A 23,395-nucleotide genomic window follows, 5' to 3' on the forward strand; every position below is an offset into this window, starting at 1 on the left:
GCTGGCATTTTGTTTTTCTCCCTTAATAACAACTGTGTCCATTCGAATGCTCAATTTTACTGAACTAATGGCTCGTAAGTGAACAATGGCTCTGTGTAGTAAATGCTGCCTCATGTGTAAGCTTGTACGTGTGGAGATGTACCGCCGATTACAGATCGGGCTTTACTGACAAGATGCGCATTAAATATCGCTCGCGATTTATCGTGCAGCCCTATTTATGACCATCTATAAACACAGATTATAAAGAAATCTGAGAGTATACAATGTGAGCAGAGAGTACAATACAATTAGAAAAATTAAAGTTCAAGAGTTGATGTTCATCCTGAGGGGATCACTCTAAATATTATACACTTTATTATATGAGATTTATTTTCTATGCACACACATGCATTATACTGCGTATACAAACATATGAGAGTCTGAAGAAATGTAAAATATATATTTAAAAAAATATGACGAGCGAAGGTAAGGAAAAAATAGTATTAGTATATTTTATTGTGTAAAAATTCATTTAAAGAAGATTTGATATTACATGCTTGCAGGAAGGCGATATTGGGCAGAAGTGGTTGGGATATGTGTTTTTGAGTGCGTAAGTGCAGGAAAGCAGTAGTACTGTAGTACTGTAACACTGAAAACAAGAAACATTTATGCCTTTAAAATTATGAATGTAACGTTAATGTTCTGTTTTAATCACAAACATAAGCCTACATGATTGCTTGGTTATATATAATAAATTTTCTAAAAAAAAATTACAACGTATTATAACATACTTTTTTTGTTATCACTGTTTAACCTGATAAATTAAATTCAGTTATGAACAAACAAATAATAATTAAAAAAAAAATCTAATATAGATTCTGAAAAAAATCTGAAAACATGACCCTGTTTTCTATTCCTGGGGTAAACAGAGGCTTACCTAAGAAGGACAGGTTGGTCTCTCTGAGCTTGTCTCGCAGCAGGTCCTCGTGCTCCAGACCGATGGCACTGGGGGAATACAGTCAAGGACAAACACTTTCTCATGGAGCCGAAGAGATGGTCAACTTTCACAAACCCCTTTCTGTGTGTTACCTGTGCTCGGTTTCCATGGAAACACCTTGACAGCTGAGCAGGGTTGCTGTGGCAACAGCAGAGGAATGTGTGTTTGCAGTAATAGCAGGAGTGAATGTAGCATCACTCAACACACACCCAACAGGTTCTGAGGGGCTGCTAGGGGCTGTGTACACAGGTGTAGTATAATAGCATACAGAACACATTCAGACAAAACACTAATGTGATGAAGTTGTGTTTGTAGGACGTAATGCAGGCTGTGCTCAGGGACTTCTGAAGGGAGATTTGATGAACACATCCAGATAAACAGAGTGAATGATTGCTGACGCATGAAAAGAGATGGAGAGAGAGAGAAAGAGTGGAGGGATGGGGATGAGTGACCACAGACAGAGAAACACTCTGACCCTTCACCCCGGCTGCATACATCTCTCACACACACACACACGCACACGCGATGAGTCTGAGAGAGGCATGAGTTTATAAAAGCACAAACCTGAACTCAGTGTCTCTGTTAGGAAACTTACGGAGCATTTTAACCCTATAAAAGATGCTCTACTGTATTTAATGCACATGTTTCCAAGACCTCTAAATGATCAGATCAGTCTTTGCTGTTTAATCTGTTTCACACTCCTGCAGGTCTTCTGTCTCTGATTGATAGTTTAGAGTCACAGCTCTTCTAGTGTAACTGAAGAAGCCTCCAGCTTCAGCTCGACTCAGATCTTGTCTGATTTTGATCAAGTAAAGGTCAGAATAAGGTCAGTAATATCTCCAGATGAACTCTTACTGGACTGAAGCAGCTCAGCTTTACTTGATTCTCCATCAATCATGTTTTAAAGTCTCAAATCTGATCCTCAGGATCTTTTGAGGAGCGTTTGTTTCCAGAAGCTTTACTTTCACTGTTCCTCAGCGGATGAATGATCTTCACAAGCCTCCAGAACATCTCACATCTTCTGAGGAGCCTTGATTTCTTCAGCTCTCCATCACTGTGTTATATGTGCGGATCATCTACATCTCATCTTACTGACACACATTACTGGAGATAGAGAGAGATCACTGATCATTTTACAGTTTCATATAATTGTGTGTCTATATCTGCTGTACTGTTATAAAGACTTCATTGATATACATTGTTTATATTATGTTATATTTCATTCAGTCAGATTTACTAAATAGAACGTGCTGAAATCTAACTAAATGGGAAATATTTCTTACAATGATAATGTGAAACATAAAATCTACTAACATATAATTCTGCACATGTAAGGAAATCAAACACACGCAAAGGAAGTGAGGGTGGTTTGACGGCAGGATACAGACAGTGAACACAGCACTGCTCATAGATCTCTCACACACACACACACACACACACACACACGCACACACACACTCCTCCTCAAGCGTAACTTATGTCAGGTGTAGCTTCTTGTCCCTGTGAAGAGCTCCTCGTCAATTTCAGGCTTAAAGTTTTATGGGAAGGATACTGTTTGATGCAGTCGACCAGCGGTCCATAACAGCAGTCATTTACTGTGCACTGAAGAGAGGGAATAAATATTACAGTCCGGAGGGGATGGGCCCTCAGCATCCATTACAAACACCCATCATGCACTGCAGCACGCCACACATCACCTTATTAGCAGTTTAATCAGACATCTCAGAAACTAACACAGAATCTCCCAGGGTTTCAGTGACCACTAACTAAAGAGTTTTTACCAGATACAGATATATATCGCAAAGAATATTACAAGAACACCAAACCATGAAAATGTATGGGTTTGTTCCTTGCAAAAAATTATCACACAACTTCAGAAGACCGTTACAATAATAGTCTGTGGAGTTTTACAGCCATTAATCATAGTCTGCTTGCATAGTTAAGAGTAGATGGCCTTCAGTGGAAGAATGAGATGACGTTTGCTCAGTGTTGGTACCTGTTCGACGTGCTTCGCTAACAGTAGGTCTGGAATTAAATATGGCTCACGCAGCATGTTGTTGAGGACATGTCTGGAAGCTGCTGATGGAGAGAGAAGAGTGAGCAGGAGCACAAACTGTAAAAAAATGCAACTGCACATTTTCCACCTTAAGACACCTTTTGAGTCTCAAACACTAAAAAACACAGTTGTCTGAAAAAATAATTTAATATTGTTGAAATGTTAAGACTTTGAGTTCACAGTATGCAATGCAGCATGAATACATTTTGTCATTTACTTTAGTTTTTGTTGTACTGTTATGTAAAGAGCTCATCTTTTTAACATGTGTTGATTGCCACTGTTCTTGAGGTCTGTGTGTCTAATCTTGAGGCCAAGAGAACGTCCAATAACTTGAACACTGATCTCAATTATCACCAGTAAAGTATGTAGTGCCACAAGGATATGTCCTAAGTCCTCAGCTATTTTTAATTAACATGTTGCCCCTTGGTAATATTATTAGAAAATACGGGATTAGTTTCCACTGTTATGCTGATGATACTCAGCTATATATCTCAACGAGACCAGATGAAACTTCCCAATTATCTAAGCTAACAGAGTGTGTTAAAAATGTAAAAGATTGGATGACCAATAACTTTCTTCTACTGAACTTGGATAAGACAGAGATATTACTTATTTTACCAAAAAGTATTAATCAGAATCACTTGGATTACAGTTTGCAACTAGACGGATGTACTGTTACTTCCTCTACAGACAAAATTCTGGGTGTTATATTAGATAGCAACTTGTCTTTTGAAAATCATATTTCCCATGTTACAAAAACAGCATTCTTACATCTTAGAAACATTGCCAAGCTACGAAACATGTTATCGGTTTCTGATGCAGAAAAGCTAGTTCATGCATTCATGACCTCTAGACTGGACTATTGTAATGCACTTCTAGGTGGTTGTCCTGCTTCGTCAATAAACAAGCTACAGGTCGTCCAAAATGCAGCAGCTAGAGTCCTTACGAGGTCAAGAAAATATGATCATATTACCCCAATTTTACAGTCTCTGCACTGGCTACCTATTAAATTCTGTATCAAGTGCAAAATATTACTATTACTCTAGCTATTGCGTACCAAGCTAGTCTTTTATCACGCACCCTAAGGTCACAAAACGCTGGACTTTTGGTCGTTCCTAGGATAGCAAAGTCCACTAAAGGAGGTAGAGCTTTCTCACATTTGGCTCCCAAACTCTGGAATAGCCTTCCTGATAAAGTTCGGGGTTCAGACACACTCTCTCTGTTTAAATCTAGATTATAAACACATCTCTTTCGCCAAGCATTCGAATAATGCATCTCATAACCTTGTAGTATGGTTATATCTGATCAAATGCACATTATTATTCTTTAGCTTGGGTTGAACAAATAATTTTTACTTGGTTGGAATAGCAGCTATGCTAATTATTTCTCTTTTTGTTTCTCTGTTTCTGCATAACTAGGAATTACACAAGCTTCAGCTTTGCAATGATTTGTACTGTAAATGGTGGTATAAAAATAAACTTGAATTCAACTGAACTGAACGCCCATTTTCTGGATGTCATAGTCTTGCAAGTTGTTTTACAAACAAACGCAATGTTGTCTACATATTAGACCAAGTGATCCATTAAGGTTTGTCACTCATAAACTTAAAGTGGATAATGTGGTGACTTTTTATACATTTTTATTTTTTTTGCAAGAAATGTACAATAATTAATACATAATGACATTGCTGTTTCAGTTATTTTGATGAGAAATGTTCCATTAGCAAAATAAGACAATCAGCATTTGCATAAACACATTTACATTGGCTAAACAAAGTATCCTTACTAAGAAGAACTACAAAGTCTTACTGCATCAGACTGCCTATTTTTTTTTTTTTTTCAAGTTTTCTCTCAACTATTTATTTTTTACACTGCATGCATTAGACATTTCCAGATGAAAAGCCTGGGTACAGATGCAGCAGGTACTGATGAAGACGCATCTCCTACACCTGCAGGATTTCTGTGATACGAGCATACAGAGCTGTGGATGAATAATATGCATGTCTCACTCCAATCATGCTGCACTAACATTATAAATCAGCCCAAGAGCCCTTGAATTGATTCCCTATTACTCCAACACAAAATCCATCATTTTTAAACAAATTTAGATTTAATGGATTGAATCATTGTGTGTCATTCTGATGATATATCTATATGAGAGCATGATGGGAAATATGAGGCCTCGTAGATAAGCTCAAATAGATAGTGATGAGAAATAAATCAGTGAACTATTACACAAGTCAAAGTTTGTGTGTCATAAACAGTCATCATTTTGATTTTTAAGCCCTGCAGTTGTAGCTTTAAGACTTCTGTGTGTAAATGACCTCTGTTATTATCGTCTGACCTCTAAATCTCCAACGTAAGAAGGTAAGAACAAGACTAGACCGCTTAAAGGTCTAGATCAACACACCTGGTTACAAAATGAGGGTGCATGCCTATACTAATCAATTTACACAGAGACATGTTGGCACATTAGTTTAAAAAACTGTGTGCAGTAGTTATGCAGCTACTGCAATCTGAAGTCATTGCAACACTGGGAACCAGACTTAAGAGACGATAAACCCAGACCAAGACCAGGGGCATATTCTTGATTTGAGAGTGGTCAAAGTTTTTAAAAAGCATCTTTCTCCAATGAGAGCCATTTAAAATTGGCTATGTATCCTGACTATATCAATAATCCTTCACTACACACTCTTAAAAATAAAGTGTTTTCACAGAACGTTAAATGTTTTGCACAGAACCATCAATGCTTTACTGTTAAAAGTGTTTAAAAAGAAAACAAAACCGGATCCCCAAACACTTCATCCCATCTAAAGAACCCTTTTTTGCTACCATAGATGCCAATAAAGAACCTGTATTGGACACATTTGCTGTTTTCTGTAGTAGCTGTATAGTAATACACAGTAGTAGTAGTAGTATAGACATACTTTCTTGAGATAGAGACCACAAGATCAAGCCTCCAACCTTAAAGGCCATTGCACACAGAGTCAGAAAATTAACACCACCTCACTTTGTGTCAAATCACATTTAAACGCTGCCTCCGAAACTTTTGACAGTCATAAAAAAATTGGATTTAAGAAAAGTGATTAGTGGCCTGCATAAAAAAAAAACCTTGAACATAAAACAAGACAAAAAAATAGTTGATGACTAGACAATCATTTCATGACTCTAGACCAGGGGTCGGCAACCTACGGCTCGGGATAATCGCTGGAATAATAGCAATAGGGCAAACTGTATACTGACGTACATTTTGAGGTAATAACTTCTCATAGTCACACAGCCTGCTGGGAGCTATTAATGCTACTGAAGTTTGAAAATGAACTTGCTCTAGTCTATAGATGCACGCGTGACCGCTGCACATACTAGATGCTTCAGATCAAACACCTCAGCTGTCTAAAGGCGCTCGTCTGTGTCAAAATGACTGAGATGGCCAATCAAATCAAAGTAGGCAGGGTTCACTGTTCACAGAAGGAGCACAAAGTGTCAGTTTAACATTAAAGAGAGCAAGGAAAGATGAAGCTGAAAATCATTTAATATAATATTTGTACTAAAGAAAACTGTGATTTTACCCCTTCTTTGCTGAGAAATATAACGTAGTGATTTCAGTATCGATTAATAAGTCACATGGCAGTACTGATAAGTTTATCAATTAAAGCAGCACAAAATCTAGAACTGTGATTAAGTTAAACAGTTAAAAATGCATTGGTTTTGTCACACACACGGTCACACCGTATATTTGTTATTCAAGAAACTTCTAAAAAGTAAAAAAAAAAAACAATGTATGGAAAAAATCCGCAGAAACTATTTGCATGAAAATCAAATAGGCCTATTGGTTTTTTATTATGTAATTTAAAAATGTGTATCTGTAGAATGCATTAAAAAGGGGTGTTGGCAAAGAGGTTAACCAGTAAAATTTTAAATGGCACGTCATGCCGAAAAGGTTGCCAACCCCTGTTCTAGACACTTCTTATTGAAGCCAGTGGAATAATACAGTGAAATAATATGTTCTTTAGCCATACAAGACAGTATCCATGTGGAGGTTTTAGTGTTATAAAGCAAGGGAACTTCATCGTCACTGCTTGAAGACTCCTTTTACTACTGTTTTGCTTTTATTTTTTTTCACAACGGATTAATACACATCGTACTCAGTGTGCAAAGTTTCTGTGTGTGACAAATTTTTAGGATGACGAATACAAAAAAACACATACGAAAATTTCGGACTAAGTGCGAAGACCTTTAAGACTCAAGCTCTTTAGGCTTTCGTTACAGACTCCTGTCAACAGAAACGCACAATACTCCCTCACTGGTCGCATCTCAGAGGTATCTTTCTCTCTTGGTCATGACATCAAATCCCTGCTGGAGAAGAACAAATGCTCACTGTTATCTTTTTCATCCTCCTGCTGAACGAGGACATGAGGAAGAGAGAACAAAGCCAAGTCAGCAGTCTTCCAGCAGGCGCCTTGTTTTTCTGCTCATTTTTCTCAGAGATTGCTGCCTTCACACGCAGATCCATACACTGCTCGGGCGCTCCGCTCGGCAATGAAGAGAGCTATATTTCCCCTTGAGTTAGGACACCTCGTGACAAATGATAATGGATAATCAATAAAGCGGGAAATATGAGGCCGCAAACTTTATGAAGCCGGGAGACATATTACTCCCCAACACCACTGGTTTCCCTTAACAAAGTCACTACGCCGCTGCGCCTAATAATCTGAGGGAAAATCAAAGAAGCCGCAACCACATCAGCAATATTGGCAACTTATTCCACTTTAATGGCATTTTGATTGATTTTTTCCTCTTAATGGTACTTTTATAGATTTGATGCTGGTCCTGCAAAACAGCAGTGTGTAATAGAGCTCCCTGAAGGCAAGCAGCAGCCATTAAAGGCCTTGTCTTACCAGCACTCGTAATTGGAGGTTGACCACCATCGCATTTCACACATCACACAACACCACCTGCCTCAAACGGCCATAGCAGGGCCTTTCCTGAGCGATGGGGTTAAGAAGAGTCGTAAACAGAGGGTGACCTTGCGGCTGACATTGTGAGGTTTCAGCCAAGCACTGACCTGATGAAAATGGAGGCCAGAGAGCTGATAAATCAGGGTGCTTTTAAAATGAGTTTACTCTAACGGTCATTCATCACGGAACATAATGCCATTTGCAGCGGCGGATCTGCAGCGAGCGAACGGCGCAGTAAATAACAACAGAGCCGAAGATGCGCACACGTCATGCATTTATAAAAGACACCTCCGCACGACACTGTAAACAACGCAAATTTAATGTAATTGTCCCATATCGACATAAATTCCGACCGAGGTGTCCTTATATGAAGGAGGGAAATATTAAAGAGGAAAGACGCCCTCCGCCGGGTAGCACTGTTTACCAAAAACACAGCCCCCTTAAACAACCTCTGATGAAATGACGAATGGGGCGGAGGAAAGCGGTGCAATCTCAGTTCGCCATTATCAGACTCTGAAAAAGCGGACAGAAGCTCATTAGAAGGCAGCACTTGTCGAGGGTCGGTCGTCGTAAAAAATAACGAATGACAATCGTTATCGCCCCTGACACTGATGAGCTCCGGAGTTTGTTTATTAATTAAAAACCCTTCTTCTTATGGTTATAATCAAGACGCCCCTCCTCCTCGGTGCCTTGTGAACGCCGTCGTACATCAAACTTCATGATGCGCGAGAGAGGCGCTGGCTGATAATGCGCCCCTGCTAAAGCTGATTTTCCATGATGAATCTGGGAGCATATAAATTGGCTAATATCTAAAAACATTTACAGATACTAGAGGAACTAACTACTTGCGGGTCGTGATGGATGAGGCTGTTAGACGCCAGAGGACAGCTCTGCAAATCTCTGTGGCTGCCTAAAGCCCTTGTTTGATTTTCATATTTACTTCTTTAAAAGCCCTCCTCTCACATGGAGAAAACAAGAGCAGCGGTGCTCAGTATTTGGAATATCTCAGTATTCAAAAGCCAGATTCATCCACTCAATGCACTTACCTTCACAGAGATCTGCCTCTGTAGCAGGGGTGGGACCGAATACTTCGAGCACTCGAAAGAAACCATGAGGACCTTTTCTAACTGGTTAAGGACAAAAAAAATTGGGACCCCTTAAAAATTATTGTAATTGGTAAAAGACTAAAAATGCTGCAGCAAATACGTTAATTCTTTAACTGTAAGCTTACTATATACACTGTATGGTGATTATTCGAATAAACAGTAAGTAACTTTACAACTACATGTCAACTAGCAGTCATTAGAGTATTAGTAGACTGTCTGTTTAAATACCTTTACTTTATTAATATCTATATTAAAACACTTTATTTTGAATGGTCCTCAACATAATGACTATAAGAATCTTTGCAAGTATAAACTTATTCCACTAACCCTAAACCTAACCTAACAGCCTACTCAGAGTTAGTTGAGATGTAGTTCAAAAGTTACTTATAGTTATTAGAATGTCTAAAGTGCACTATCAAAATAAAGTGTTATCAAAAACTAGCCTTGAATCTTCTTGCCCAGACAGCTCACATTTTATGTTTTTTCACTGAAATTACTGCTTGTTCTTTTTCTTTTTTCTGATCAGTTAATATTTGCATTAGGGTTTTAGGTTTCATCTTATGTTGTTAATTGAATGTTTATTGTATAGAGTTGTGTGTTACTGTGATGGTGTTTTGCATTTGTATTACACTCTGCATCTTCTAGTTAGTATTTAGCTCAACTTGAGGGAAGCTACTTGTGATGAACTCAAGTGTCTTTCTCTTTAAGACCTGTGTTTTTATTATCAATGTATGATAAATTCACAAAATAGATTTTAGTACTTCAGTAGGTTGACATACAGTGTATATATATATATATATATATATATATATATATATATATATATATATATATATATATATATATATAATTAATTTGTATTACAGTGTATCTCACACCAGGTGAAACTATGGCTTTGAAAGCATGCACTGATGCCTGGAATCACTCTCATAATAAAAATACAGTGTGAAGTTACAACACGTAAGCTGTAATATTACACTGATGTTGTAAACAGTATAGCTGTTTATTCTCATATGTGGTGTGTTTGAGATACATGACCTGCTACAAAAAACACTCAAGTTTATCAGTGTTTATTCATAGTTTACGTTCAGCTCTTGCAGCTCAAACTAAGTATGACTTGGAAGGTCATGTACATAATATCACAATATTACACTACTGTAATAGAATGTTGTATGTTGTTGACTAACAAGCTTAAGTTCACTTGTCCAATCTCATCCTTTTTGTGCAGTTGTAAGTTGTACTTTATATGTTTATGTTGTGCATCCATCTCATATACGATTGGTTTGGTTGAATCAGCCTTAGCTCAAGCAAACATTACAGAATATGATTTGGTTATTTGAAATAATCCTATTCCTGTTTCTTTTCTAAAATATTTGATGCATTATTTATAGTAGCTAGCGGTGTTATTTTTCTCATATTGTTTTCATCAACAGTATGGTTTCATTATCTGCATGTAAAGTCTAAAATGAGGTCAATGGTCAATTTCATCAAACTGGTGGCCATCTAATAACACACAATGTGGGAGAAAAATGGAAAAATAATCTGACTTTAAAAGGTGCAGTTAAAATGAGCAATGCTTCTGTTAATCATCAACCTCAATGCCATCAGCGCAGGAACTACTCACTGGATATCCAGGAACAAATGCCTTTAAAGAAATAAGAAGATTTTGTGAATAGAGCCAGAATGTAACAATAATCTCATTTAAAACACAAGCCGACTGGCCAAGAGCCACAAAGAACCAAAGAGACTGGAGTAAAATCGCAGGAAAGCCTTTCTAGGAAACTCTGGCGTTCAGAAGATCCCCTCCCAGACGTCTGCAGGAGAGGAAGGATTATAGATGTTGATATCATATTCGATATGTGCTTGAAATGCCCTGAACATATTGATTTATTTACATGCACATCCATCTGGCCCGGTCTGGGAAAACACGGACACAACACTCACCGGAGAAAAGACTTCAGAAACAATCTCAAACTCTCTATTGATCCCGCTGAAGTGAGTGGATATATATTCAGCCGTCCCAAAGGCACAATTTCTGGGTCTCTTAAATGCAAACAGGGAAGAAAGGAATGAAAGAAAATAAAAGATGGTGGTGTGCGAGGGCCACGGCTGGCGTATATGAGGCTATTGATCCAGCGTTGGCTGGAAACACAGAGAGACGGGAGTGATGGATGTGCTTGCCGATAGCACCGGACAAACCTGTCAGCTAATTGCCAGCAAAGACAATTATCCAGGCATTGTTTGGTAAAAGCAACACATTACAAAAGTCTAATATTCACACAGAGAGACTCAGTAATTAAAGGAGTTCAGTGCCGCTGCAAAGACTGGTCACTGGAGAAGAAGATGGCATGTCAAAATACACATTTACAATGCATTACATTTGTATTTTACATACGCTTTTATCCAAAGTGACTTACAAATGAGAACAATGGAAGCAATAAAAATCAACAATGATATACAAATACTATAACAAGTATCACTTAGATTAACGCACCACATGTAGCAAGTTTTTTTTTTATCATATACCGTATTTTCCGGACTATAAGTCAATCATGCATAGTTCACTTGCAGAACACAAGCTGCTAGAGGCATATAAGTCTGAAGTAATGAATTTAGGTAAATGGGTGCAGAGCCAGTAGTAGTTTTGTAGGCAAATATTAATGTCTTGAATTTTATGCAAGAAGTTATTGGAAGTTAAGTGATAAACAGACCTGGCGTGCATTAACAAAAAATCCTGCTGCCGTGTTCAAGGTTAATTGGTAAGGTTTGATAGAACTGGCTGGAAGACCTGCCAAGAGGGCATTGCAATAGTCCAATCTGGACAGAACAAGAGCTTGAACAAGGAGTTGTGCAGCATGTTCAGAAAGGAAGGGTCTAATCTTCATGATGTTGAATAAACATTGAATACACCGTAACAGCTCGCCTGGACTCGACTCACCTTTGTTTGGTTTTCCACTATGTAAAACTAGTACCTGTACCTGCTTCCAGGTAACGGGTACTACGGGTACTAAACACGGCAGACTGCTGATTGGTCAGAGAGAATCGTCACTATTTACTGCGTCATCATTGCACACGCCAGACAGAGTATCCTGAATAACCCTGCCAGCAGTTTTGTTTTGCTGCCCTCAGCTTCTCAAGAAACGTTTGTCTTCTTGCTGTGAGAAACAGCCACTTCCCGAGGATCAAAAACAGCATACACTCAATTTTCTCCATTGTCCTGTATGTGTGGGTAGCGGGTGTGTGTCACATAGAAGATTATGTCACAGCAGTTTCCTGCGGCATCGCTATGCCGACCAAGTACTATTTTGGAGCTACTATCTGCAATGGAAAACTGAGCAGTCGAGCTTGTACTGGTAATGGAAAAGCGCCATTTGAAGGACCTATCTGATAGGTAAGACTCAAACCATTGAAGTGTGGTTCCTGAGATGCCATTTGCCAGTAGCGTTGATAGGAGGATCTGGTGGTTAACTTAGATCAAGCAGGATAAGTACTGAAGATTTGGATTCTGCTCTTGCCAGTCTTAGAGCTTCAACAACTGAGAGCAAGGCCGTCTCAGTTGAATGTCCACTTCTGAAGCCAGATTGGTTGCTGTCAAGGAGATTGTTGTGTGTGAGAAATGTAGAGACTTCGTTGAACACAGCTCTTTCAAGTGTTTTTGCAATGAAAGGAAGAAGAGAAACTGGTCTGTAGTTCTCTAAAAGGGATGGGTTGAGGTTGGGTTTCTTAAGTAGTGGAGTTATATGTGCCTGTCTAAATGATGAGGGAAAAACACCAGTGTGGAGGGAAGTGTTGATGATGTGAGTCAATGCAGGTATAACTGCAGGAGAAATGGCTTGAAGAAGATGAGATGGAATAGGATCAAGTGGGCAAGTAGTAGGATGATTAGAAAGGATGAGTTTGGAGACTTCTGTCTCAGAGAGGGAAGAGAAGGATGTGAATGAGTACTTGACGGATAGTGGTGTGAAATTGTGCACTGATATTTTTAATTTTAGTAATGAAGAACGTGGCATATTAGAGTTGATGCAGGAAGGGGATGAGGACGACAAAGGAGCAAGGAAAAATATTTAAAAAGCATGCAAGGGGTAGACGAATTGTTAATTTTGTTATGGTAGTATGTCCTTTTAGCAGTGAAGAGAAGGAAGAGGAGTGACTGATACACATTATGGTCAGTAGGATTTTTAGATTTGCACCATACCACGTTAATTTTGACAGCAAATTTTGATTTAGTTTGTGTCAAATTTTTGTCGCATTTTTATTCTTTGAAAAATGTCAATATATTTCTGTCAGTTTTTGACATTAAAAAAGGTTTAGCTCGTTATCGTCAGTGAAAAAAAAATGTTGTTGATGAACATTATGATAAAAAAATGTTTGTCAACTAAATTTGTAAGTAGCAGTTGTGGACAAACGGTTGAGATCAAGAGAGGCAAGCAGAGTGTGGAAGTCTGCAGAAAGAGGTTTATCTAGGAGGATGCTGAAGTCTCCAAGCATAACTAGGGGAGTACCATCCTCAGGAAAGGTTGAGAGCATCACATCTAATTCTTCCAAGAAGTTACCTTATTAGTAAATACATGTCTCTTCCATTTGAATCGGACATGTTACAAGTAATCCTAAGCCAAACTCTAACCATACAGTAAGTACTGTAGCTGATTAATATTACTTCGTACTTAAGCTGCCAACTGCATGTGTGTCAATCAAATCCAGTGAATCACTACAAAACTAAAACATAAATTCTCTTTTTAAACGCTGAAGACATAGGTAGATAAATTGTTCAATGGCATCTTTGTTTTCAGATTTTGCACAGAAATTCGACCTTTGTGTGATTTCTGTCAACTTATATCTGACAAGAAAGATTACATTTATAAATAAGGTCTTTGATTGCATTTATTTGATTTGTCCCAGCCTGTCATGTCATGTGGTTTGAGATGAGTAAGTCTGTAACAGATTCCACATTCATCTGAATAACTAGTTTGACTTGAGATGATCCAGTCCAGGATGAAGATGCTTCATATGAGCAGAACTGACACTTTAGGCCAGACTGTGGCTGGTGTGACAGGGTTGAGCAATTGACTGACTGAATAATGTGATTTCAGTCACTCCTATTGTATGATTGCAGTAAAAATTGTTAAAGGTCCCATTTTACCTGCTTTTTTGAAGCTTTGATTGTGTTTACAGTGTGCAATATTACAGGTGTTCATGTTTCGCGTGTAAAAAACGCAGTATTTTTCACACAATTCACCTATCTGTATACTGCTGTTTTCACTGTCATAAAAATGGGCTGATGTCTTCTGTTCTATAAAGTCCCTCCTTCAGAAATACGTAATGAGTTCTGATTGGGCCAGCGGTTCCTGTGTTGTGATTCGACAGCAGCTTACAGCACGCTGCCCTCCTGCTAACGCTAGTTTTGGACTAGTTTTGAGAAGCAAGTGGGCAGGAGCGTGTGCTGGAGATGTATTTATAGTCACAGGAGCGTTTTTACTGACGAGATGCGCATGAACATCGCATTTGTTTTTTGCACGGCCCTAACATCTAGTTAACAAAGCTAAACAGTGTTGCCCTTTGTGTAATAAGTTACAGAAACTGTTAAACGCACCAACTTAAATAATAAAATACACTTACCGGTTGTGGTCCATAAACAACGCCTTCTCCAGACAAAGAGGGAACTGCTCCATCTTTCAAGAATAATATTTGTGCGAATCCAGCATTAAACTGATTGAGATTGAGGAAGCTGTCTTCAGCAAAATGTGCTGCACATAGTTTTACATGTGGATTATAATTTTCGGGAACAGAGTTAGACATAAATTGTAACCATTAATCATCAAGTACAGCGTCCCTGGGAAGCCCAAACAAAGATGATTGGACTCCGAGATGAAAATAACAGCATTTCACAGCTCTTCCTTCTCCGTCGGAGTGCAACAAGGCCACGCCCCCTTTTTGTGAATTCATGTGGGCGGAGCTTGGTCAAAAAACTGTTTTAGTGACGTCATTCCTGCAGGAACTAGAGGGATGTAGTCCAAACGGGTCGTTTTTTTGTAGGCGAATTCTGTTAAATATAATATCTCGCTTGGCATTGAACTTTGAGCTTTAGAATTGTACAGATATTATTTATACTCTAACAACAACATTACACACTAACTTAAGTTCAAAACATGGGGTCACGAAGAAGGGGACCTTTAAAACATTTAAAAAAATAAAGATCAATGACGTTTTCTTGAAAAATTACTGCAATGCAGATATCAGTGTCTAATCCCTAGAGTGAAAAATAAATTAAATGTATTTGAAAGACATTTCTTGAATGTTAAGGATACTAAAAAATACGTTTACCTTTTTAGTAATTAATAAAATAATAGTAATTATTAAAATGCACTTTTAGTGTACTAAACTGGTGTAGTCTGTAATGTTGTCCTGAATGCACTTTAATTCAAAGAAGTGCTATAGTCCAACTAAACTATTTTATTGTGCTAAAGTGGAACTATTTGGAAGTATACTTCAAGTACACTTTAAATATCTCGCATTTAAAGACTGATATCATTCAAAGATCATACAATCATCGATACTGACATTAAATTGCATTTTAGGCTAAACATTAAGATATAAGGAACTCCCACACACTATCTTAACTTGCAAATAAAAATTTTTTAATCACACCAACGTTTCGGTCACACGACCGTTGGTGTGATTAAAAATTTTTTTATTTGCAAGTTAAGATAGTGTGCGGGAGTTCCTTATATGTTGATACGACCCACCTGGTCTTTATTTTCTACGCACCTATCACTTACAGGTGTGCGATGGAGTTCGTTCACTAGGCTAAACATTAAGAAAAGTCTTGAGCAATATATTAATAGATTTGAACTATACTTAGTATGAAATAAATGCATTTTAAATATATTACTCTATTGCTAGGGTTAGAAAGCTTGGTCACCCTTTATAAAAGGGTATATATTTAACTAGTCTGTACTAACATAAATGATAAATACAATGTATTTATTCTGCCCAAGCACTGCTACTAAGGTTGGCTATGGATGAGTTTACGGACGTTTAGTGGTATGGGTTGGTTTAAGAGATATGTGTAGGTGTAATCATAGGTGTGCACAACTTAATTATAGATTGCAAGTATTTTTAAACACAAGTACAACATAATAACATGTACTGTACGTGCAAAACAAGTTATATCCAATGATTACTGTAAAAGTTAGTACACCGTTGAAGTTGAAGACACTTCACCCAAAGTTTGTCCAGAAGCTCATTATACTTAATGAATCAACACAAAAAATTCTGAAAATGAAATATTATTGGATATTCTCCCTAAATCTGCTTTTTTTAAATGGTAGGTAACAAAAGTAGTAAAGAGTGTGTCGTGCTGTACAGTGTTTGAGCTTTATTCAGCTTTATCAGAGAGATGATCCACCATAACGAAACAGATCAGGCCTTGTGTTGGCCACAGCATTCAGTCAGCGCAGTCTTGTGATTTATAATGAGTTTCCAGCAGACTGAGGGTGGGCTACCTCACATGGTATTGCCTTGTTCTACACACGACAGGAGTGTTTCGACAAGCGGTGGATAACAGCACTCCAAAGTAATCACACGCTTGACTTTGACACACAACTGCGCAGTGCATACATGCACTGGAATCTCTCTGCTGATTAAATCCAGCACACGTGTCTAACATACTGTACCTCTGTTTGTGTGTGTGTGTGTGTGTGTGTGTGTGTGTGTGTGTGTGTGTGTGTGTGTGTGTGTGTGTGTGTGTGTGAACTGAGAGGAAGATGGTGGATGCTGTGTGAGTCTGTATTCACTGAACGCTCAGAGGACAAGCACTGTCTACTTCTACTGACACCCAGCTGCTAAAATCTACAGAAACACACACACACACACACACACACACACACACACTAATGTATCTTTCAGGAGCAAAGCTTGACTCTTATGCATTACTATGTTTGAAGGACAGATTTCACCTGTAGCATTAAGAGACAAAACAGCTCAGATTTATTATTACGGCCATCAACAGTTATCAACCAGAACACAACAATAATTATCATAAAAATGGCACTAAGTTTATCACCCCTATTAAGTCAAGCTTTTTCTTTTTATGTATTTTTGAAATATATGTATATCATGTATATCATGAAATCAATATATCAGATTATAAACAAAGTAATCTTGTGTTTGCTAAATAGTTTGTTGGAACTGTGTGATAAAGCAATATCTTTTTTGCTCAATTTGCACACAAATGACTAGCCTATTATTTTGGCAAACACAACATTAATCATCACATATTGATATTTTGGCTTAAATGTCTATATTGGTGCTCTAAAACACCCTTCACAAGCACTGATACATATAAAGATATATTTTCTCCTGTACATGCAGTGCTGGATACTGATGAACCAATAATGAAATTCTGCACCATACCAATAAGATCACTTATTGTGTTACGGAAATTAACTGATAAATGACCAATATTACCATCATATTGTCAAAATAAAAAACTAACCAAATATCTAACTAAACCTAAAAATCTAAAATAACATTTATTAAAGTAAATGTATGCATCACAACAGTATGTACAATATAAAAAATGGATGACTTATTTTCCACTATAGATAATAGTCTTCTATAGTTTCAACAAGGAATAATAATAATAATAATAATAATAGTAATAGATGAGCAACGTCATAAATTTGGTGTCGCACTTACTTTGAAACCGTTTTCACTCAGAAATTGATAGTACATTTCCCAAATGGTAACACACTCATTTTAAAAGTACAAACACTGAAAGGAGTCATTTCTTGTAAATTACTCCAATAATCCTTGTTTTATGGAAGCATACAATTAAAAATGAATTTACTAAAAACTATAATAGTATTTTGATTATACTAAAATAGCACTGTAGCAATATATTTGGATATAGACTAGATAGGATCATATACAGCTGCCAACTGAGCATATGTTCCTCAAATTCAATGAACAACTACAAAAATTGAAGATGTTGATTGACTTGCTTTCACTTAGAAACTGCAAGCTATTGTTTGGAATTAACTGGTATTTTCTTAAGACATTTTTACTTGTAAAAGTTGGAGTTAAGTGAGAAGACAATGTCAAAAGCGCAGACTTGTGTGGCACCATCTGAAACACCTGGATCACATCATGTGTTTCTGCTGGGTGTGTGTCTGATGCAGTGAGAGTGAGGCGAAAGGAGAAATGATAAGGCCCGCAGGACACTTCATCGTCACTCATGTGCCGCAGGTCTGTCTCTCATTAGGAAATCAACTGGTCTACTCACCGACTGAAGCCTGACGCTCTTCCAGGAAACACTCCACCATCAGACGGGCCAGGAGAGCCGGAGACAGGTCCACCTGACCGACACACACAGAGACGAGCGGATCACTAATCAATACTCAATGTGTGATCCACACACAGAGACGAGCGGATCACTAATCAATACTCAATGTGTGATCCACACACAGAGACGAGCGGATCACTAATCAATACTCAACGTGTGATCCACACACAGAGACGAGCGGATCACTAATCAATACTCAATGTGTGATCCACACACAGAGACGAGCGGATCACTAATCAATACTCAATGTGTGATCCACACACTTGGGGTTCAGTTACTCTTCAGACCTCTTCATCTGCTCCACAGCTTCCAACAACACCTTCATGATAAACTAACAGAACGAGCTTATATTCAGTTCACTGTACCTAAAACATCTATTTCAGTCACATCAATTGTCTCTTATTTTAACATAACAGTAACAACTGACAAATCTAATTTTAATTTGAGAGAATGCATGAAGCGGACACTGAATAATGACGTCTGCGTGAGGTTTCAGGTGCTCGTTCTCATCAGATCTCTCATCTCAAATGTGTGAGTAATGTTTATGAAGCTTCAATCACATGCATCACTCTTTAATCAGGTTTACTAACGGACACTGGACTGGATTCACTGCTGTTTGTGTGTCAGATCAGGACAGGCTCTAATTCTCATCAGTTTTTACAGTGCAGATCAGTTGGCCATATATTGTGCTATAAAGCGCTATGACTAGCAATTAGCGGCAAGCAGAGCGCCACGAGAGCACAGTGTAAATGTGAAGTAGTGCATTAAACTGAGTCATGAGACACTTATGAGGAAGAGCACTCAGATCCTTCATCAGTTCTGTACAGCGATCTGAAGACATTATCATGAAACACACACCTACAACAGTTCCTGTGCTCCCTCACTCATTACCAACAAATACTTATCCAAAAAGCATCATAATATAGTACATCATCTCATGAATAGTCACAAATACATTTAAAAATCATTACCTCCAACAGGTGTTTATAGCAGGATTTATAACAGACAATAAACACCACGTTATAACCACTTATGTTACAATAAATTATGTTTTTATTTTAAACCTATAACTAGACTCTTTATTTAAGATCTGTCCACTATCTAACTACTTGATTGTTCATGTCTGAGTGTTTGTGCGAGGCTAATGTCCGTTTCACACGTAAGCTCACTGGAAAACCTTTTACATCTGAAACATTATAAACCAGTCGGTCATATAATCCAATAATGAGATCTCACTGCTGTTTGAAAGATGACAGTCCTCAAAGAGCAGATTATAAAACGGTTCTCACGTGGAGACGGTGTACGGTCACTTCCCAGTAAAACACCACTCGACGGTTAACTCACAATAACTACAGCTACTGTAATCCATGGAGTTCATACTGTTATAAACCACACTCTTATAAAACAGGCGAGTATTGTAACCGTCACATTTAATCATGAAATCATATACTGTAAAGTTAAAGTAAAGTTAAAGTTAAAGTTTCAACGTTAACTTATATAACATGTTATAAAGACAGGCTTTTAATAAAGTTTCCCTTTTACTTTCACACGATTTTGTACATCTGTAAACCTCTGTTGTGCAGCACTTTGTTTACCAAAAAAATTAATGTTAAAGTTTTATTTGAGCATATTTTGATGTCTGATGCATTCACTTTATTAGCTCTGTTTTTGATCAGTTTGAATAAAACCATAAAACACTGAATCCAGCTGACAACAGACAACACACAATTTATGAATTAAATTTAACAGAGCCCTACCATCATTAAAATATTAGTTTAAATTAGTCATACCTCTGATTATTAAAATATAAACTACATGAAAATAATACAATAAAAATAACACCTAAACCCAGATATTAACCACTGACCTGCGTGTCAATAATGGAGCGCAGACACATTTATGAATGTCACTTATGATAATGACACTCAGCTATTTTTCCAAGGAGGATAATTGCACTGAATCAGTGGTTAATAGGCCGATCCATTAGCCCAATCTGTGTAAGTACTAACAGACTGGGAGTCCTGGAGAATAAGACAGTACCTGGTGGGCGAGCTCCAGCAGCAGCGGGGCTGAAGGACGAGTCTTGGCTTCGCTGCGGTACCTTCATTAGCACACAGAACAACACAGAAGAGAGTCAGCAAGCCAGGACATGTCAGCCTCCCTGATGCATTCAGCCTCTACGGCTCAGACCAGGCCCGTCATTAACCTCAAACCACAGAGCCCTCACAGATCACCAGCAGGAACACAGCTCTCCTTCAGATACCAGCCTGTTTGTTACAGATCATCTGGTTTCATCAGGTTTGGTTTTTGGGAGAATAACAAACAGCAGCGTCCCACCTGAGCTTCTGTATCTCCACCTCCAACAAGCGTCCATGACCTTAAGAGCCTCCGCTTCAATTACTCCAATTATTAGCACATTAAAAAAAGAGTTTAACTTAAGTTTAAAAGTAAAAAAAAAAAAAAAAACTACAGACTATAGAATATATATATATATGTGTGTGTGTGTGTGTGTGTGTGTGTGTGTGTGTGTGTGTGTGTATCACACAAGCAGTCTGAAGTCTCTGGGGTATATTTGTAGCAATATCCAACAAACCATTTGGTCAAAATTATAGATTTCTCTTTTATACCAAAAATCATTAGGATATTAAGTAAAGATTATGTTCCATGCAGATATTTTGTAAATTTCCTACCATAAATATATCAAAGCTTAATGTTTGATTAGTAATAAGCATTGCTAAGAACTTCATTTGAACAACTTTAAAGATGATTTTCTCAATATTAAGATATTTTTGCTCCCTCAGATTCCTGATTTTCAGATATTGTCCTCCTCACAAACCACACATCACTGGAGAGATGATTTATTCAGCTTTTAGATGTGTGATGTATTGTGTATAAAGTGTATTCTGATGAAGTCAAGTATTGGTGAGAACAGATGAGAAATATTCAGGAGCAGAAGTGTCTAAACACCGGACTGGATCACTGCGTCATTGTTCAGCTTTAAAAGTGTTTCAGAGATATTGAGATGTTTCTCACCTCTGATAATATGCTTTGATCACGTCAGGAGCGTGATGCCTCGGCATGCTGCGCTTCATCCTTTTCTGAAACAGACACATCGGAGCAGGAACTTCAACAATCACACTTATATATCCTGTGTATGTTAAATAGCATTAATCAGGCAGTGTACACACACACATACACACACACACACACAGTAGTGGGTGTTTCTGGCTTAGCTTTAACATCCTAATATATCAGGAGTCCTAATACACCTGGATCTGAACTAAACCAGACCAGAGGAGGGTTAAATATGATGTTCTGATCTGGAATCAGACTGATGTGTGTCTGATCTAGCAGGTTTATAACATTGATCAGACTGTTTTGAACCCAGTGCTTGATTCAATCTGTTTTTACACTCATTCATGACATGAATCAAATGGTAGTTTGGTTCGAGTCCACTAACTTATTAAAATAATAAACAACTGTGTTTACACTAGCATCAAAACTACTTTTAATCATCAAGGATGCATTAAATTGATCAAAGGTTACAGTAAAGCCATTTATAATGTTATAAAGCCTACTTATATTTAAAATATCTGAGCTTTCATCTGTGAATCCTAAAAAAATAATCGTTTTCCACAGAAATATTGAGCATGATGTGACACTGAAGACTGGAGGAATGATGCTGGAAATACAGCGGAGCATCACAGAAATAACTTTAACACAGATTCACACAGAACACAGATGATTTACACTGCAATAATTCACTGTTTGTACTGCACTTTCAGAGATGCAAACAGCTAAGGTGAGGAACGTGCTCCTGGAACGTCTTTTTTTTTTTTTTATATATATATTTTTGTTTTACACTCTCACTTATTGTTACTTTAAGGTACTTAAAAAATAGATAGATATATTTGTTTTACCTTACATGTCCAAAACTCTACTTTTTCACCAAAATATAAATAAAAACAACATTTTACAAAAATAGAGATTGGATATGTTTGGTCAAAACCCCATGCTATTAAAGGTTATTTAGGACAATACTGGCTGATTAGACGGCAATGCTGACCTAAAATACTAAATATTTGCCCTCTCTCTCTCTCTCTCTCTTTAATCTCAAAGCTCAAATACATATCATATCGCCCTTTTAGAGAGTTTAGTAAAGAGTAAAGAAAATGCTACCAAATACTACAGAACGTACTAGCAGCTGCCAAGAGGTATTGATCAGTGGTACTTGAGATCAGTGTAGCGCTTCATAACTGAATATAAAAGGTAAGCCCAGTCTGTGACGGGCCCCAGGGTCTCTTCCCCTTATATCCTCGTGTAGTGTTGGGGTCAGGTGGCCCTGCTCTTTCATTTCCTCCTCTACTACAACACAATGACTCCCGCTCTCCTTTCTAATGTGATTCAGCGGCGTCTTAACCCGAGGACAGCTTAAAAACAACTTGTTTAAAACCTACAAGAGTAATTCATGGAGACTCAGCGAGTGAGTGACAGCTGTCGGTGGATGATGAATGGCTCTGCTCTGTGCCATCGATCATCATCTCTGTCAGACGCCCAAAGCGCTCGAGACAGCCCGAGTCAGCAAACATTTAGCACACCGAGCCACACTGCACCGGGAAATTATTATTGTCAGAATAATAATGGTTTAGCATAATTTATTACAGGTCCGGCAAATAAGCAGCGGCTCGATGTTATTAGACAGATGGAAGGGCCGGGCTGGCAGAGGTCCACCGAGACTCAGGCGTGTGTGTGTGTGTGTGTGTGTGATCCTCCAAACCAATCACAGAGTTGGCAGTTCAATTACACAGAAATAAGGGGACATTCATCATTCAATTAGGCAGCTGTCAGGCCGCACAAAGGAAGAAAACTTCTAACCTGGTACTCCTGGGAGAAGATGCTCAGAAGAGTGGACGGAGGAAGACTGGAACAAATAAAAGAGGGACAAAGTTAATTACCA

At 38.0% G+C, this 23,395-nt stretch overlaps 1 protein-coding gene across 4 annotated transcripts in view; it reads right to left on the reverse strand.

The window, feature by feature from the left end:
- The window catches only part of cdin1 (CDAN1 interacting nuclease 1), a 100,247-nt gene that overhangs the window by 50,287 nt on the left and 26,565 nt on the right, over positions 1–23,395 (reverse strand). For 3 of the 4 annotated variants that reach the window (XM_052579812.1, XM_052579815.1, XM_052579816.1), the window contains exons 3-9: positions 23,314–23,359; positions 21,472–21,536; positions 20,479–20,539; positions 18,379–18,451; positions 2,973–3,055; positions 2,529–2,578; positions 917–984 (exon numbers count right to left, since the gene is read on the reverse strand). In XM_052579812.1, the coding sequence (XP_052435772.1) occupies positions 917–984; positions 2,529–2,578; positions 2,973–3,055; positions 18,379–18,451; positions 20,479–20,539; positions 21,472–21,536; positions 23,314–23,359 (446 nt within the window). The remainder of the gene's footprint in view (positions 1–916; positions 985–2,528; positions 2,579–2,972; positions 3,056–18,378; positions 18,452–20,478; positions 20,540–21,471; positions 21,537–23,313; positions 23,360–23,395) is intronic. The other variant, XM_052579813.1, reaches the window with a different exon arrangement.

Source organism: Carassius gibelio, chromosome B17, assembly GCF_023724105.1.
Source record: "Carassius gibelio isolate Cgi1373 ecotype wild population from Czech Republic chromosome B17, carGib1.2-hapl.c, whole genome shotgun sequence".
NCBI classification, from domain to species: domain Eukaryota; kingdom Metazoa; phylum Chordata; class Actinopteri; order Cypriniformes; family Cyprinidae; genus Carassius; species Carassius gibelio.